Source organism: Lepidochelys kempii, chromosome 16 (genome assembly GCF_965140285.1).
Source record: "Lepidochelys kempii isolate rLepKem1 chromosome 16, rLepKem1.hap1, whole genome shotgun sequence".
NCBI classification, from domain to species: Eukaryota; Metazoa; Chordata; order Testudines; family Cheloniidae; genus Lepidochelys; species Lepidochelys kempii.
The window spans coordinates 18,305,970-18,324,930 of record NC_136395.1 but is presented as its reverse complement, the minus strand read 5'-3'; the positions used below and the strand labels follow the sequence as shown (position 1 = coordinate 18,324,930).

General features: G+C 42.9%; 1 protein-coding gene across 9 annotated transcripts in view; it reads right to left on the bottom strand.

Annotated features, from left to right (window-relative positions):
- The window catches only part of NUP214 (nucleoporin 214), a 77,579-nt gene that overhangs the window by 27,952 nt on the left and 30,666 nt on the right, over positions 1–18,961 (bottom strand). For 8 of the 9 annotated variants that reach the window (XM_073314484.2, XM_073314481.2, XM_073314485.2 and 5 more), the window contains 5 exons: positions 16,098–16,343; positions 14,821–14,982; positions 12,608–12,716; positions 2,935–3,010; positions 1,993–2,101 (listed from right to left, as the gene is read on the bottom strand). In XM_073314484.2, coding sequence (XP_073170585.1) covers positions 1,993–2,101; positions 2,935–3,010; positions 12,608–12,716; positions 14,821–14,982; positions 16,098–16,343 — 702 coding nt within the window. The remainder of the gene's footprint in view (positions 1–1,992; positions 2,102–2,934; positions 3,011–12,607; positions 12,717–14,820; positions 14,983–16,097; positions 16,344–18,961) is intronic. The other variant, XM_073314482.2, reaches the window with a different exon arrangement.

Sequence of the window (18,961 nt, the reverse complement as noted above, 5' to 3'; positions counted from 1 at the left end):
CCTCCATGAAAGCTTCCTACAGATCTCCAAGGAGGATTCCCGGGCCATCCCCACGCACATAAACAGTCTTTTTTGGACAGCACCCTCTGCATAGCTGGCGTGGCCACCAATACCCACTACACCTATTTTTTTGTTCAGATTAAACATAAAAAAATAATTGCATGTAACCCCGACAGCTTGACTGGAAATGTGGACTCACCAGAGGCGCCTTCCCCAGCATCACGCTCTGCCGTTAACTGGTCCTGTGCAGGGATGGGCTCTAGGGTTAAAAACAGTTCTTGGCTGTCTGGGAGAACAGATCCTCCACTTGCCTGCCTCACATTCTCCTCCTCCTCTTCATCAATGTCCTCCTCGTTGTTGCATCCTGGGGCTCTTGGGAGGGATCTACAAAGTGTTTTGGGGTCGTGGTGGGGTCACTGCCGAGAATCGCATGCAGCTCCTCATAAATGCGGCATGTCTGTGGGGCAGAACCAGAACGACTGTTCGCCTCTCTTGTCTCCTGGTACGCCTGCCGAAGCTTCTTTATTTTCACATGGCACTGCTGCGTGTCCCTGGTGTAGCCCTTCTCCCCCATGCCCTGCACGATATCCCCTATGCCCCGCATGATCTTGACACAGATATCAGAGTTTCTTCTGCTGGATTGGAGCTCTGCCTGTACAGACTCTTCTCCCCACACAGCAATAAGATCCACCACCTCCTGTGTACTCCATGCTGGAGTGCGTTTGCAGCCTTGTGTCTCCATGATCAGCTATGCTGGCGAGCTCTCCACGCTGATCAAATAGGAAATGAAAAATCAAAAGTTCCCGGGGCTTTAACAGGGGAGTGGCTGCTTCCTGTGTACCTGACATGCAGTGGAGTGGAAAGTGCTCTCCAGAGCGGTCACAGCAGAGCACTGTGGGACACCTCCTGGAGGCCAATTTATTCAAATTACACAACGCAGTGTCTACACTATCCTCATGTCAACCTGTGGATGTTGAATCAAGCACTACACCTCTCACGGAGGTGGAGTATAGAAGTTGACTTTACAGGCCATTTAACGGTGGAAGGGACTCGGTAGTATAGACACATACATTATTAGATCGACTTAACATGGCTTATGTCAACCTAAGGTTCTAGTGTAGACCAGGTCTTAGTCATGGAATAACAAAGTCCATTCACGCGTATCTTCACTTCGAAGGCAGCAAACGACTATTGTATAAAGACGTGTGGGCAATTCCAAACTCTACATAATCACAGTAGAAGTTAACACTGATCTCTGAAACATTCTTGTGTGTATCTTTGATCATATTTCAAACCATTGGTGCAGCAACTCATGGTAAGGAGGTCTGCAGTAGCCCTTAAAATAGGTAACTTATCAACTGCCTAACATGGGTTATTCTGGTTAATACCCACAAATTCAGAAATGAATAGGGGACAGTCTTACTGTTACCTCTAGACAAGGATGTCATTGTGGCACTTCAGTGGAAATCCTTTACACAATCTAAGAGCTTGCCTACATAGTAAGTTACTGCATGGCAAGCCAGGATGTGAATCTACAGTTCAACAGCTTGCCACAAAATCATCTCGTGTGGATGCTGCTACAGTGCAATGAAAATCCCAGAGTGCAGCTAAGCGTACCGTGCTTTCAAGCCCTAAACAGGCTTCCGTTTTAACTGTTTTTTTTAAAATACACCAGTGTCCAGTTCAGATACTTCAAACATTTAAAGGGAACACACAAGCTAAATATTACGTGTCGTCACCTTGGTTCCAGAATAAAAAAGGAACTTTTTCAAGGCAGAATTTTAGACAAAAACCATGTGGATGGGTTGAGTTTTGAGCAGCTGTTCCATTTATCTTTTGTACCTTTGCTTTTAAAACTCTCTCTCTCTAGACTGAAATAGTAAGAGGCCAGTCAACAGGAGCTGAATCAGTGTCTTGATTTTTTTCCCCTATGCTCTGAAGGACGGGCCTTCTCCCATTTTTGTTTCCATCTCAATAGAAATGACAACTGACCTGAGATTTTGTTGCCCGCTGATATTTGACCAGCTGTAGTAGTGATGGTACATGGTATGGATGTAGATACAGGTGAAGACTGTGCCTTAAGTGAGCTGGTTAGAGATCCCTAAAAATACAAACACCACTTAATGTAAATATTACGTCACTGCACGAGCGTATAATTGAAAAAACTTTTTTTTGAAGTTACTCTGTAATTTTGAGGTGGATTTGGTGTTAAAAAAGGAAAGGAGCACTATACCTAGCTAAAACTAGGAGAAGCTGGCCAAAGCACCTGCCAACACTAACAATGCATCTTGTCCTTATCTGCAGTATACCCCTTCCTATTACAGTTGTGAGACCACACATAGCTCTACAAAACTCAATAGACAGCCCATACTCAACTCTTCCAACGAGTCTCCAATCTAGCCCAGCAAACCTCTGTTACTGCAGTTCTGAGGCTCTCCTGAATGAAGACTGACAACGTTAATGGTTTGGGGATGTGGATGACCATTAACCTGTAGTAGAATCGAATCCTCCAGTTGAAAAGGTTTTATGGAAAATACTGGATGCGGAGAATTATTCTTTCCCCTGATTTCACCACCAGCCTCTGTTTTTGCATCAACTCGCAATGTCCATTAACCCAGTTGACACTATCTCCCTCACTGTTAGTTTCAGACTGACCAGCCAGTCCTGATGCTACAGTAAGACCATGGCCACTTGCAGCCAGCAAGCTATTTTCAAAAACAAAACAAAAGCAGTAGAGTTAAGCGACATAATACAGATATGTCTGGCACTATCCAGTCAGGGTCACAGATTAAGCAGGAGTTTGAAAGGAATGCCAGATAGAGATTGTAGAACGGGACTGCAAGACAACCTATTTAACAGCAGCAGAAACTGAGAGTGGTACAGCATCTGCCTGGCACAGTGCTTAATAGGTAAAAGGTAAACATCAAGAGATACCTGCTTGGCTTGATTTGTAGCAACGGTAGCCAAAACTTGGTGGACGGCTTGGGCTGCAGACTGAGGTACGGAAGATCTTTAAAAAAAAAATAAAATAAAATAAGATTTAATGAAAGGCTAATTTAGAAGCAGGTCTCTCCCCAAAGCATCGACTTTTGAGAAGTCCAGTACAGCACTGACAGCAAAGATTCTGAACACGTGATTCTAGCAAAACCCAAATGAATAAATCAGATTATGGAATAAACCTCTTAAATGAATAAGCCCCATTTAACAGAGCGTGGCTGCAAATGTGTCTAAAGCTCTAGACTTAAGTGATCAAGTCTCCTTCACACCCATTTATGTCACTGAAGAGAAGGCAGTGAACCCCTCTCTATTTCAACAGGGAATTGAAGAAAGAATCAGCAGGTCAGGGGATTGTGCATGTTATACACCAGGCATAAAAAGGCAAGAGGCTTTCCACACATTCCAGAGCCTGGAACTAGATACAAATATACGTAATTCTCATAAGCGATGAACAAAAGGAGACAAAAATGTGGAAAAAACCCCCTGCACTTTGGCTTCAAAGTTGTACAAACAGTGAACTAGTGAGAAAGGGTGGTGGCCTGGTTAATCTGTGATTGATAATGTGATTGCTTGGTTAGGGTGATATGAAAGCTTAACTTGCTTTATAAACTGTACTTCTGAGCCCATGGGCAATCATTAGTGGAAGGCAACTACTACTGGGATGAAACCTAGCTCCCACTGTGTGTCACATTATAGCTCTAATTATTAGAACATGGGAATTGCCATAGAGTCACAGGAACTCCTCCCATTAGCGGTCCATTTGGTCCAATAACATAGGTTTTAGAAGAAAGCAGTAAGGAAAAAACCTTATAATGACCTGTTTTCCCCACATCTAAACCAGTGACAGGTGCGCTGTAAAAAATTGTTCTCTCTCCACTATGAGACAGATCAAGATTCAGAAGTCGTCCTCTCCAGGCAGAAATCAAATCTGGGTCTCAAAAGTGCTGTAACTACTACACCACTCCAACTCCCACACACTAATCAGAAGCGTGTGTCAGTCAGTCACATGGAAAACTCAGAATTTTCCTAACATCCCAAGGGAATGGGACGAGTACACACAAGAACGATTTCTCACAGCCATTTGCCTTTTTATTGCGGGTGAGGGGAGGGGAAGCTTGACTAGGATTTGATGCTTTAAAAAAGACTGGCACTAATCGCAAGTCCTTCCCTACCAGCAACGAAAGCTCCCCGTGTTGCACACACTGGAATAGCCCTCTGCCCAGCTATCCCAACAACAATTTCAGCAACTGACTAGCATTAGTGAATGCTCAATATTAGAGGAAGGGAGGTGATAAGAAACATCACAAGATGCTCAAGGTCCCTGGGTGTAGAGAGAATGAATAGATACCCCCATGGCATTGGTAACTGGATGAGTCTCTCTCTCTCTGTCAAGCTACTTGTTCAAGTCCAGGGCATGTTTGTTATGGCAAGTCATTACAACTGACAAAAGTTTAATGGTCTATGTGCAATGAGTTGGCGATTTCAGTACAGGTTTTAGTAATCTGGAGTCCACATTCAAATCATACTTGACACCCTCAGAGAGGCCAAGAATTAAAAGGGCAGGAAGAGTGAAGTGCTCTCTAGCAATCCAGCAGGTGGTCCCTCCACAACAAGGCAGTAGGGCATTAGTGTGGACAGATGGCTTCACTTCTTAGAACCCTCAATTCAGCACTTCTCACATGCACGAAGATGTACTCTGCGAAAGCTGCACCAGCCAGAATTAACCCTATCTAGTGGCTCTAGAGGCATGCAGTGGTGCTCCTGGAAGGGTGTTTCATGTCCCTCTGCAGCTCATGTTCAGGGCAGCACTGACTGGTGCGAAGGGTGGTGGTGTGGAGGGGGTGGTAGAAGCTATAGCCAAGTCTCCTCAGGAGAACGCCTGCCCACCACAGACATCCCACAGCCTAGAAAATAAGTCATTAGTGTTTGTACTAAACACAAATAGCATTTCTGGTTCTACCATATGCCCATCCATCAAGTGATTAAAGGCACTTCAGTCTTGTGCCACACAGTGCATCCAACATCTGAGGTCATTTAGCATAACTGTACTCGTGAATGAGACGGCTTCTAGACAACTATTTTAGATCCTTTGGTTAGCAAGGATCTTTTTCATCCAGATCCCTCTGTCTGCAGACTGTTACACACAGTGCATTACACTGTAACAGTAATGCCCTATATCCTGAATGCTCTCCTCCAATCCTCAGGGCACAAGCTAGTCTTACGATTCAGACCATGTCTGCCTGCCAGTCAGGAACAAAGCCCTTTTATCTCAAGCCAAGGTGATGTCATGCATTTCTAATACTGAATCAAATGTCTAAGTCTGATGTGACATCATCATTCTGCACGCGCCCTCTCAGGACCACCACCCACCCACACGCTCCCTCCCCACCCGCCAGAACGACAACCATTCAGATGTATTATAACCAGACTGCTACTGAAGCTTCAGGGAAGGGCACCCCGCATTCCTGAACTGAATGGGAACAAGCTATGCAAGGAGCTGTAACCAGCCTGTATAGGGTGCACCGTGACCGATATCTCCACAGATGTTTTACCTTCAGCTCTACATACCATCAGCACACCCAGAGCCAAGTGTCAATAAAATCTGAAACCCAATAATGAAGGGGAAAAGCCAGTACCATGCCTGGAGGCTAGATTTGGTAAATATCACACAAAGATTCCTACAGGTCACGAATACATTGAGCACAGGGGATTGCCATTTCAATACTCAGAATCAGTGTACTGGCAACAGAACTTATTTGCTTGTCATCAACACAATATGCAAGATCCCAGGTGGAAACGCCATGGTAGTTTCCTATAGGTGATCATTTGAAAGCTCTTGCACAAACAATTTACCTGCCAAAAGCCCTATCTAAAGCCCACTTGACTAATGCACAGCTCCAGCAGATGTGTACACCAAGTTCAGTTCATTTCCACACACACTAGATTATGTACAGAATGCAGGGGAGATGAGAAAAGGCAGGATTCAACCTCAGACCCACTTACAGTCATAACACACTCCTAGCATTCTTTCATCCCAGGATCTGAAAGCACTTCTGAACATTAAGCCTAATCATACCTCTGGAAGCAAGTGAGCATTACACACATTTCACAGATGACTATAAAAGCATGACAGTTATGCAGCTTGCCCAAGATCACAAGAAATCTGTGGCAGGACTGGGAACAGAACTCAGGAATCTAACACACAGACCTTTGCAATAACCCCTTGATCTCACTTCTCATTACAGGTGGGGTATTAACGAGCAATGACTGGCAAAATAAGAGCATAAAGACTCTTCAGAAATACAAATCAGGAAGATGAGACATCCCCATAATTTCATTCCGGTGTTCCCTGAAGGTGCAGCAGAGCTGTATTCCTACTGTTGAACTACCCAAAGCAGTTCTCCTCTAGGAATGCTGTGTGTGCAGTACATCGCACTGCTCTCTCCCACGCACAATAATCAATGTTACAAGAGAGAAAATGAATGAGTTTCAGGGACTGCCAGGGCCTACAGATGCCCGAGGCAAGCTGGAGGAACAAAGCAGGACATGCTTGGAGACACGAAGCTAGCTTATGTGAGTTGCAATACAAATACAATTCCTTTCTCCAAGAAATCAGAGAATTGGAACATTCACACACAGCTCAAATACTTGATTTCTAAACACTTCATGGTCAGCCAGAGGAGACAGTCACTTGCTAGAGAAACAGAACTGTGGAGTTTTACTAAATAGCGAATGTGTCAATTAAAGTTTGCCTTCCCAAATCAGCTTTCTACAGGGACAGGGAGGAAGAGAGTTCTCTGGACCTTCTCCCCTAAATCAACAGTTGTGGCAATTCTACTGGCAGTGGAATTGCTGCTCCTTGGGGAGCCACGAGTGTTTGGGAAAATTCTTTAATCAACAGCCTTTTTTGTTTTCCTAATTAAGAGACTATTAAACTAGGCTTAAAGGTCACCTGTGTCTTATCAATTGGTGTTGCCGGGGCTCAGAGCCTCTCTGTGCCTTCTGCTTCTGCAGGGGGCCTTCGGCAGAGAGAGGTGCTGCTGGGGGAAACCCTCAGCATGAAGTCTCTTGGCTGAAAGCCACCTGCTGGAGCAGAGGGCAAAGAGGCTCTCAGTGCAGGCAGCAGATATCTTTCTAGCTGAATTGTTGCATGGCCTGGCAAGTGCTTGTGTCTGGGGTGCTCCCAACACTGGAGGGTTTCAGAGTATTGCCTACTAGAAGCAAATGGAAATTCAACTAAGGGCTGTGCAGGGGCTCTGAACAGAAGCTGGGCCCTAGACTCACATTTAACATAGAAGGATGTTCCAGGAGAAATGCAGAAGGAAGAGACAAAAGCAGGGGAGAAGGGCTACAGAGTAAACAGGTAGGAGATTCAACAGGTGACGGGGTGTGACTGAAATATTCAGCTTCTTAAGAGCCCTCCTGGTCCCAAACCCCTTTTAAAAAAAGAACTCTAAAGTATAATACACCCAAAACTGTCAGGTACTGAGTTTTGAGACAAGGGAGAGTTCTCAGCTGCTGAAGGCTTTTTTGATCCCATGTCTGCAGAATCCAAAGCTGAGATATATAATACACACACATCAGTCCTGGAAACCCTTAACTAACTTTTATCATCATGATGCAAAATAGAGCAAAAAGTAGTTTGAAGTGTCCTGTCAGGCAGCACCAGAGAATGCACTTTCCCTTGTCACTTTCAGTCACTGGTATCAGCTGGTCAAGAAAAGTGACAATTTCCAAAGCCAGTGCAGATATGAACCCCCCCGAGTGAAAGCCAACTTTCATCAGCAAAGCAGGATTACTTCTGCTACATGGACAGTTAACTTACTCAAACACTATGCTACAGCCATAAAAACTTTCACTTCTAGCTTCTTCTGCCTCCTATTGGCTACACACAACCACATATCGCAACACAAATGGAACTCTCAAATTACAAAGGTCTATTATACACCTGATCTAGTCCATCTTATAAACTCCAATTCCTCTGACTGCTACCGACAAGGACATTCATATTCTCTCCTCCTGCTCATGACCTGAACTCACTTCACTGAATGCGTTAAGCCTCTCCTCTTACTAGGTCTGTTTAAACTTTATGTTAAAATAGCTACAGACTAACACTTTAAATTTAAAGCAAACATAAAACAAGAATCTAAAGGTCCTAGAATACTTTAGATTAAAAAAAGTTAAAGATATCTGCTATGATTTCATGAAACAAGTCCACTTAAAAAAAAAAATATACAGACCACCTTTTTTCAGAGGGTCTCAAAGTGCTTCACAAAATATTGTGCCCACTGCACAGATGAGGAAACTGAGGCAGAGGGGTTAGTAACTTGCTCAAGGTCTCACAGTGACAGAGCGCCAAATAAAAGTCTGCCACTAGATAATGCTGACTCACTGAAGGCACTCTGGTTACATAGCACATATCAAGTATAAGGCAGACATCTTGTGTATTATTGCTCAAAACTATATCTTGAACTTTTGTGGTGACAAATTAGAACCTAGTGATAAAGATGCAGCCTCACTGTGTGGTGCTGGATGTTCTTTGTTATAATATATAAAGAAATTAAGAGAATAAAAAGACTCACTGATTCAGCCTTCCTGCTCCTTCTACCGGAGCAGTACAGAATGTCAGCATACAGGAGCAGAATGCTGTCGTAATGCGTCGAAGTAAAAGCCAGATCAGATCTGTCAGCTATTACCTTCTATATTCACGAAGGTTTTCCAAACCAATTTCAATCACAGATTTATGTACAGAGATCATCTCAATTTGTACATTTCTCTGTTCCCTTGTCAAATTACATCCGGATATCACTGAAGACATTTCAGTGACTTACTCTTTGCAGTAAGAACTTAAATTACTTTTAAAATCAGAGAAAGGTATAAGTGTATCATCTCCATGTAAATGATTTTGTGCAACTCATGACCTTAACATTTGCCAAAAAAGTTCTTCCCAAAGGGGAAATGATAGTGAGCCACTGATGTTTTATTAGAATATGATTTCTACTCACTCAGTGTGTAGCTACACTCGCTTGGTCTGATGAATGTTAGTGTAATAGATATATAGGATATTTATTATAAAGGTGCCAGATTGAAGGTAAAGCACAGAGCAGGTAAATACAGGCAGAGGTGGGGCAAGCTTCCACACACAGTCCCACAATGCTTCAGGATTGTTCTGAAAGGGTCACCTCTCAGAGGAAAATTTGGTCTTCAAGCTCCTTCAATCCTTAGCTCTTCTGATGAAACTATTAACAAAGGAAAGTCTGGTTCCAACTGTGGAGATGCCCTTTGGTTTTTTTGGCGATGAGATCAACCACACACTAACAACTGGACTGAAGCCACCAACTTGTTTAACTACAGGCCACAGAACACCTGACTAGATAATGACTAGAAATCATTGCAGCTCAACAACCCAGAGAAGGTGCTGCTGTGGCAAGAGAGAAACAGGTAGCCTGAAGTAGCAAAAACTGATAACAACTTTGCTGGATGAATGCTCTTTATTTAGTAATCAATGTGACTGGCTACCATGGGTTCTATTTGGTAGATTTTTTTTTAGATGGTACACTTTTATGAGGTCAGTTATACAATAAGGCTCTAAAAGCCTTTGAAATATAAAGGTATATGGCACCCCATGAATTATAGATACAGATAGATACTGCAAGTCAAACTATTTGAAGCTAAAATAGTTATATCATAGAGTTCAAGTTAACACTCATCCAAGATGTGCATCGATTGTTCATTTTGGATACAGCATTTCTAACAAGGCTGCATAACGGTGAGTGAGCTTATCATTGAGGCAATATAGTTTAGATATAGTTTCACTCCTGGGGGAATTCTGCACCACTGCACACGTGCATAATTAATGTGCCACACATTTTTAATTTTGTTGTTGTTGCAGAAAATAGCTTCTGCCGGAAAGTTGCTGCCATTCCATCTTTTTCGCACAAGAGGGCGCTATGGCGCTAGAACAGATTAGCAGCTCCTGGCCAGCCTCAGCAGAAAATAACTGTCTGGAAAGTTGCTGCAATTCTGCCTTTTCCCCACCAGAGGGCACTGTGGCGCTAGAACACAGCAGCCACTCCCAGCCAGCAAGGGAAGAGAAACAGCCTGCAGTGCCTTCTTCACAATGCCTGTCGGGTCAGGTCAGGAGATAGACAGTGTGGGGCTGCTCGGGGTCAGACTGGGGTTCAGACTGGGGTTCATAAGGGCTGGTGGGGGAGGCCAGAACAGGAGTGGAGGCACAAGGCCACGGTGGGAAGAAGCTGCAGGGCCACATGGGGATGGGGGAGGAGGTGCAGAGCCACATGGGGGAAGGGGATGGCTGAGTGGGGACACAGACACATAAGGACAGGGGGAAGGGGGTGCAGGGCTACATGGGGAAGGGGCACAGAGACACTTAGGGACAGGGTGAGGGGATGCAGGGACATATGGGGGCCAGGGAGTGGGTGTCTGAGTGGGGGTGGAGGGACACGTGGACATGGGTGCAAGGACACATGGGGACGGGGCAGATGTGCCTGACTGAATGGGAGAGGCTAGGGGGTCAGCCAGGGTCTGCGTGGAGGAAGCTCGCTTAACAATCCCTCCCCACCCCCCGAAAAAACTGTTCCATATTTTTCCCATCCATACCCAACAACCCTCCAAGTTCACACCCAGGCTCCTTCCCAGAAATTACTTCCCTCTCCCTCAGCTCCTCCATTACCCCCGACTCCCTCAAGCCTTTGCACTGCGTCTGACGGGTGCAGGAAATATGGTTCTGTATTGTAGTTTAAATGAATTAATACAGAACTCTGAGTAATAATATGCCTAGTAAGGAATTTATTTGTCAAAAAACATTTCCTGAATCTTTTTTGTTGTCTGTATTGTTACAGACATACTTGCTGACAGGTATTTTGAAATAAGTTACCCAAAATAATAATTGAAACTGGTGAGATTATAATGTGTTGTTTTGACAAATAAAATATGCAGAATTTTGCAATATTGTGTGCAGAATTTTTAATTTTTTGGCACAGAACATGCAACAAACAAACCCTGTAGAGATCACTTCCACAGGCTCATCCCAATTTGGCTTTTGGCAGGAGTTCTGGGCACCGTTATTTGGTCTACAGCTCTTCAAGAAAGTACTGTCTCAGAGGAAGGTAGTTGCTTTTAGGGAAAATGAAATACTAAGGAACTTCTGAACCTTCTCCAAGCATAGACCCTCAAAGCTGGACTCCCAGAGGTAAGCAACAACTGATGCTCACCATTAGAAAACACCTTTTCCAAGGCATTCTGATAAGCTACTTCAAAATAATACTGCTTTCCCTTCTCCATCAAAAAGAGGAATACAAAATACATGAAAACCAGAAGTGGCAAACTGAAATAGTTCCAAGAGGCGCATGTCCAATGCACACCATTGTCTAGGATAAAGCATTTGCAATTCCAGACAATTTACACTGGAAGCAAATGGTGAATTTATCTCTTTTTGTAATACCTTTTTTCTTTTTTTATCATGGTAGGAAGACAGCATAATCCTTAACTCCTCTAATACTTTTCAGTGGAAATCTCTCCTCCCTCACTTTTAAAAAAAATCATTCATTTCTCTTGGTTTAAACCATCACAGAAAACAAAACAAGATTTCAAGGTCATTACCAACAGAGAAAAGAATTAGTTTTCTGGCTGGCAGCACTGCCTGGTGAGAAGAGAGAAATCCCTGGAATGACCTGAGTTGGCAGCTGGCTGTGGAGTATGGGAAGGCCAACAGTTTCAGTTAAACTCACAGGGAAGTCAGAACCGCTTGATAAATTGTAAATTAAACAGTGAGCACATATTCGTGGGTTTCTGTTGAGCAAGACAGCCTAGCATCTGGATATATTTCTGGGGAGCTCTGCCCCAAATTCATATTTAATCCTTGATATATCAAGGGTTTTATACTATGAAGAAATTCTAACAATGTAAGTTACCAGAGAAGCTGGAGTATAAACTTAATCCTTCAGTGCAGGGACCCAAGGGCATGGCACTAGAGAAGTAAACTACAGAGCAGATGTTTTCTATGGCAGAGGGAATAAACAGGAGAGCAGCTGGACAGCTCAAATACACCGACACTCAGTCAGTTGCAGATGGGTGCGTTTTCCCCACTCAAAAGTAGAGGATACACGCAAAAATACTAGTAACTGGGAAGTGGGGACCATATAGCAAAGTTTCAAGCTCGCCACTGAGGTAATAGAATCCAGAGTTTGCATTAGCAAAACATAGGATCTAGAACCATAACAGAAAGGGGATGTACCAACATTTTATATTTACATACAACCTAATAATGAATAACGAATTTAATACTGATCCACTAGCCTAGATTATCAGGACTCTAAACCAGACACTGGAAATTTCCTGTTTAGGCAAATCATGTAGCATGTCCTTGAACAACTCGGGGAGCACAGTACCCACCACCTTTCCCCAGCAAGACCTGTGTGCTAACAAAACAGCAAGGAGCAGCTGTTCTTTCCTGCATTACTCCGCAAAACACTTCCACTTCAACAGGTTCAGATTATATGAAACAGTAATACTGCCCCCTACTGGCAGATGAACCTTATTGCAAGGGCTCATTAAAGGAATATATTAGAATGCAGAGAAAGGCACGCACCCTATTACCGCAGAAACAGCAGGTGCTGAGGCATTGTTCTTCAGTTCTCGCACGTTCACCACCTGAGGGACGTTCTTTAGAGTTGATTCAGTCAAGGAGGTGCTCACTGCTTTAAGAGTGAACAGAGATGAATCCCACCAATTAGCTGAAATATTCCATTGCACATGGATTATACAAGTATCCAGAAGAGTAGCTTCTTAACTAGACCACCACCTATGTACACTTGGGAGGACAGGGAGGGAATCTGCAGTACACTAGCTACAAGGGAACTCCTGATCTATTCAAATCAGCAGAAACCATGGATTTGGCTCAAATCTGATATGAGTAATTTACTGAGGATTAGAAAACTTGTGATTTATGAGAGCACATCTATGATTTATAGAGAATTTTTTATAACTATGCATGGAGGACATTAATAACTGGTGTGATAACTGGTATCAATACTTGACAGATCTCCTGATTGCAATTCAGAATTCTGGCCATTTTATTCTTGGAACTGCGATTATGATCATATCCCTTTCCTTGCTCTCATCCCCTCCCCGCCAAAAAAATCTTTCAGTGGAGAATAAAAGTCTGTATTAAGGTGCCACAATTATACTGTAAAAGAATGGCAAATATAGAAATACCTGTTGAGTGTGCATGATTGCTATTTTGGCCACATAAATGCACGCTCTGTGTTTGTCTATGTGCAAAACGTGAGTATGTTCAAATATTAGTCCTAGGTATTAAAAGTAATTTTGTGGGTCAGTTTGTGCTGGCAATGTCATATAAACTTTACTATAAATTTAGACTGTAATTACTGTGTAGAATTACTTATCGTAAATTAGTTAGATCACTTTGTATTACTCTAATTTACATAATACAATCCAGTTTACTGGATTCTGTAATATTTGGAATTACCGTATTTTGCATTGAGAGATTTATAGAGAGTAAGTCATACTTAACACAAATCTCTTACCTTGCCCTTTTTCCCCCCGTCCCTTATTAAACTTCTAAGATTAATGAAAAAAGAATTTTAAATGCCTAATTTACTTTTCCAGTATTCATGCTGTCCATCTACTTTTTGCAGTTCCATTCACCTTGGACAAGCAAGACAGACTAGTCAGTTTCCTTTTTGTATGTAGCTGAATTTTATTATTTCCTGCAATGATTGGGTGCTACAAGGGATGTGTAAATCCAAGCAAAAAAAAACAAAAAAACCCTCATATATGGAGATTTTTCTATTAAGGTCTTTTAAAACCCCACAGCCAGATCTAAGGACTAACCTACCTGAACCTAAAGTGTTCCTTTAATATTAATATTAAACTGTTCTAAAATATACATCTTTTAATGTAACTAACATGGTGAACAACTATTAGAATGGGCAACATCTTTTCCTTTTACCTTTCATTAATCATGGAGGATTTTTACATATAGATTGATTATTATTTCAGTTGTGCAATAGTCAACTATCAGGAATTCCTCGGGGCTTATGTATATCAGATGATCGTAATGTTAGTTTTTGAAGATATATAGCAGGCGTGGCCAACCTGCACCTGAGAAGGAGCCAGAATTTACCAATGTACATTGCCAAAGAATCACAGTAATACGTCATCAGCTTTCCACCCCCCCTGCCCACTGGCAGCCCTGCCAATCAGCGCCTCCCCGTACTTCCCAAACGGCTGTATCATGGAGTGCAGGAGGCTCTGGTGGGAGGAGGAGGAGGACACAGCAGGCTCAGGGGAGGGCGCGGGAAGGGGTGGAGTGGGCGCAGAGCCTGTGGCAGAGCCAGGGGTTGAGCAGTGAGCACCCCCCGGCACACTGGAAAGTTGGCACCTGTAGCTCCAACCCCAGAGTCGGTGCCTATACAAGGAGACACATATTAACTTCTGAAGAGCCACATGTGGCTCCGGAGCCACAGACTGGCCACCCCTGATATATAGTCATCAACTCCTGTGTTTCTGCATAGATTAAAATGAATATTAAGTAGCCCTGGATGTTGATTCTTCAGGCATTTTTTTCTGAGAGTTCAAATAAGAGAGAAGAGACCACTGGCAGTGTTGTGTGGGGAATAATATACAGATCCTGTATGTATCAGACTTGGCTCACACCAAGGTCAATGGTTTCTTACCCTCAAAGGCATTAAAAGTCTATTAAATGCACTCACTACATAAATAAAAACACCACACATGTGTAGAAATGCCCAGAGTTTAGTCAGTTAACATTAGTTTTACCTGGAGTCTGGCTAGCCATCTGTCTTCTCAATGCTGCTGCAGCAGCTGCTTGTGGCGCTGGGACGGTGACAGTGGGAGCAGGGGCCCCATGTTTCACAGTCTTTGTTGCAAGCATTGTGCTATCTGCCCCTTGTGGAACGATTCTGCTTGAAGATGTAGGCACTAAAAAAAAAAAAAAAAGATACAGTTCATTGAACTCCCATGAACAAGGGAGACTCAAAAGCCCCTACTAGAATGTACTGACTCTTTAAAAGCGATACACTATATACCTGTTCCCACTGAATCCTCATATAGTCAGACAAGACGAATTTACAACAGTCAAGCAACTAGCAATTCATCAAATCTAGCAATGTTCACTTTCCCATAACTTCTAATGAACTGCAAGAGGTGGAGTCCTAATCAGCTATCTTTTCAGCATGCAGGGTGGGTCAAATTGCCAACCCTTAATCTTACTCCCTTTGGAAAAAGATAACCCAGTTCCTACATTAATTCCTTAATAAACCTTAACAATCAATCAATCAGAATGTCATCTGCTGAAAAAACACCTCAATCAGCTACCAGATGTAGGCAGTCACATAAAAGCATGGACATATTGGGTGGCTGTTTCTCAGTCTGTCCTTATAGTCATGTCTACTGACATCTTGCTTGATCACTAAGAGGATCCCTACAGAAGCGAGCACAACTCTTCTGGGTGTGGAGAGAAAGTGAACACACATCAGTAGTCACCTTACTGTCAGACACTGGGATGCCAAGTATTAAACCTGGCTACACCAGTTGAAAGCGGAAGTTAGACACAAAGCTACAAACTGAGGCCCTCAATATGCACATTTGAGCCGCAGGGCCATCTCCCATGTAAGATTTCATATTTATGGCTCAAAAAGGTTCATCCCTTTTTTTTGTTGTGGAACCTGAGGCACAAGAAGGTCAAGTAACTTGCCCAAAGTCACACATTAGTGGCAAAGGCAGGCGTCTTGACTTTCCCTCCTGTCCTCTAGACAATAGATAAGATAATCTTAGTTGAATTTCTCAGTCTTGATCTAAATGGCCCAGGCTATAGGAAAAGCACAAAGTTTCCAATGTTACTTCAACACTAGTGGCCTGAGTTCAAGGGGGCTATAATTCTGTACTGTTCATTGCTCTTGGAGATTTGGCAACATGAAGACAGACACCACAAAATCATTTCACCTAGAACTGAAGTTATGACAAGCACTGTAGAGATTAAACACATCAACAAGGTCACAAACAAGAAGGGGAATGCAGTTCCAAAATCTACTCACTTAAAGTGCCCATTGTGAGATGAGGTTTACCAAATGGTGGAGACTGTGCCATTAGACCAGGCTGAATAGAGGGAGTACGGACTACAGGAGCATGTCGGGGGACTTGGACTGGAGCAGCTTCCTCTTCCTGCTCTACAACCTGTGAATCGTCATTCTCCAGTGACTGGGAAATGGAGGATGTTGAGCTGACTTCATCCAAATCTTCATAATACCTCAGAGACAAGAAGGCTGATCGGGAGAGACTGGCTGCAATGGGAAGAGCCACATTATTTTGTCATCCAAAGCCAGTGAGGGTGCTATTTAATCTCAATGGCTAGGATAGAAACACCATGTCTATAAAACTTTTTAACTGTCTCATTTTAACTTAAGTGCAGAAGCTAACTTCTCAACTCTGGCACCACATGCTGTGTGGCCAGGCATTACATTACGGTAACATGCAATCTCCCGATCCTTTCAAATTTAAAAATAAGGGCTGCTTTGTTATATTCTTATAACTAATTGGGAGAGATTTATTTCTTCCATAAATAATATGAGAAACATTACATGTTTGAAAGTTACCAGTGCGGTCATTGTCAATGGACATTTTTTGGCCATAGGAACAAAAATGAAAGGGGTTCAAAAGTGTCTCAAATAATGAAGAGAGACTCCGAAGACACTTTTCGTACAATGGCATCAGGGACCCCATAAATGCTGTTAACTCACATGGTCTAATATGAACCGCCGATACACTTCCAAGGCACACAGGGCCGTTGGGGTTCTTCTCTTAGGAGCCTGGGTGCCAACAACCCCCAAATATTGGGATATTGAGACTGATTCAAAAACTACATTGGAGCACGTGACATTCCAAGGCTTCCCAATGCCATAAGAACCATTGTTCTGAGTCATAGGAGCCACCCATCCAAAAAGCCACCCACTGTGGTTATAACAGATGGAAACCTTTATTTTTAGTGGCTGCCCCTATTGCCCTGACAGATCTGAAGGTCACACTTGAAACTGATCTGTTAATATGCAAATTAGGACTCATCTCAATCTCCATATTTGTTACATTTACTGAAAAAAAACTTTTCTTCACAGTGGCATTCAGCGTTTGATGTTCACCAAGTGATGTGACACCTGGTGGGGTAATGAGTGGGCCAAGAGTTCTTTGGAACTCTCAAAGTGTTCATGATAAAGCAAGACAAAACCCTAGTTTCCAAAATGTTGAAGTGCAGGAGCTGTTTGTGATCCCGCGATTCAGGTTTCAGTCCAAATTGCAGCTTGAAATTCCCCAGCCATGTGTGCAGCGAGACAGCGTTTTGGCTGCTGAAATGCAATGCAGGTATGGAGATGGCAGCGGGAGGGTCGTAGGAGCAATGAGACTGACACTGAAATACTGGAAAGGCCAACTGTAGTAACTGTGATGTCTGTGTGTATGATAAGCTGCAGTGTTGCACTATTTCTGGAAGTTCTGTGCTGCCAAGACAATACTTTCAAGAATGGCATAAAGAGCAGCAGGTTATCAAAACACGGAGTCTGCAAGTGTCTCCACACTTTAAGATACTGAGAACCATTCTTAAGATAAAATTTAGTTTAAAGGTTTCTTGTTAATCACATGATAAGCTTCAACCTCACATCATTCCTCCCAGTCTCATGTAGAAACTATTGTAAAACAGTTATTCATCAGTCACATCTATATCAGTCTCACAAGCTACATTGTTATCTCCTTGACAAACCTGACACTTTAACAATGAAGTACAATACTTATGGTTCTTAGTACTGTAGGTCTAGTGTGAGGGAAGGAAAGAGGCAGGAACTTGCTATCAGACCACTGCTTCCTGCAACCCTTTGACTGCCTCCACCTCAAGATTTTAATGACAAATTGTTCTCTGCTGTTATTGTAAAGAAATGGTTCTTTGTGATTGAATATGCAAGACTTACACTGAATAACTACTTCAGAACAAGAGCTACTGGTGTTTGATTCTGAAATGAGTGCCACATACTTTGATTAAACTAGAGAACATGAAGAAAAGAGGCATTTAGTTTTAAACTGTCCTATTTTAAAACAATCCTGAACCTGGATTTCAGACTGGCAGGCTCACTGAGATTAAGAGACTAGACACTCATCTTAAATCTGTCTCATGAACAAAAGCTATAGTGTGAGAAAACCTTGATCTATGCAGGAAATAGCCCGACTTGATTATGTAAAGAGTTGTCACTTTGGATGGGCTAGCACCAGCAGGAGAGTGAATTTGTGTGGGGGGGTGGAGGGTGAGAAAACCTGGATTTGTGCTGGAAATGGCCCACCTGTTGATCACTTTAGATAAGCTATTACCAGCAGGACAGTGGGGTGGGAGGAGGTATTGTTTCATGATTTCTGTGTGTATATAAAGTCTGCTGCAGTTTCCACGGTAAACATCTGATGAAGTGAGCTGTAGCTCACGAAAGCTCATGCTCAAATAAATTGGTTAGTCTCTAAGGTGCCACAAGTACTCCTTTTCTTTTTGCGAATACAGACTAACACGGCTGTTCCTCTGAAAGCTATAGTGTGTGTTTGTGTGTGGGGGGGGGTTGCATATACATATGTACAGTACAAAGTTTAATGATGCTCTTCCCATGCCTTAGATCAGGGGTTCTCAAACTGGGGGTCGGGACCCCTCAGGGGGTCACAAGGTTATTACTTGGGGGGGTTGTGAGCTGTCAGCTTCCACCCCAAACCCTGCTTTGCCTCCAGCATTTATAATGGTGTTAAATATATAAAAAAAGTGTTTTTAATTTATTTGGGGGGAGTCACACTCAGAGGCTTGCTATGTGAAAGGGGTCACCAGCACAAAAGTTTGAGAACCACTGCCTTTTTTGTAAGCTCTTCAGAGCAAGGATCACCTTTT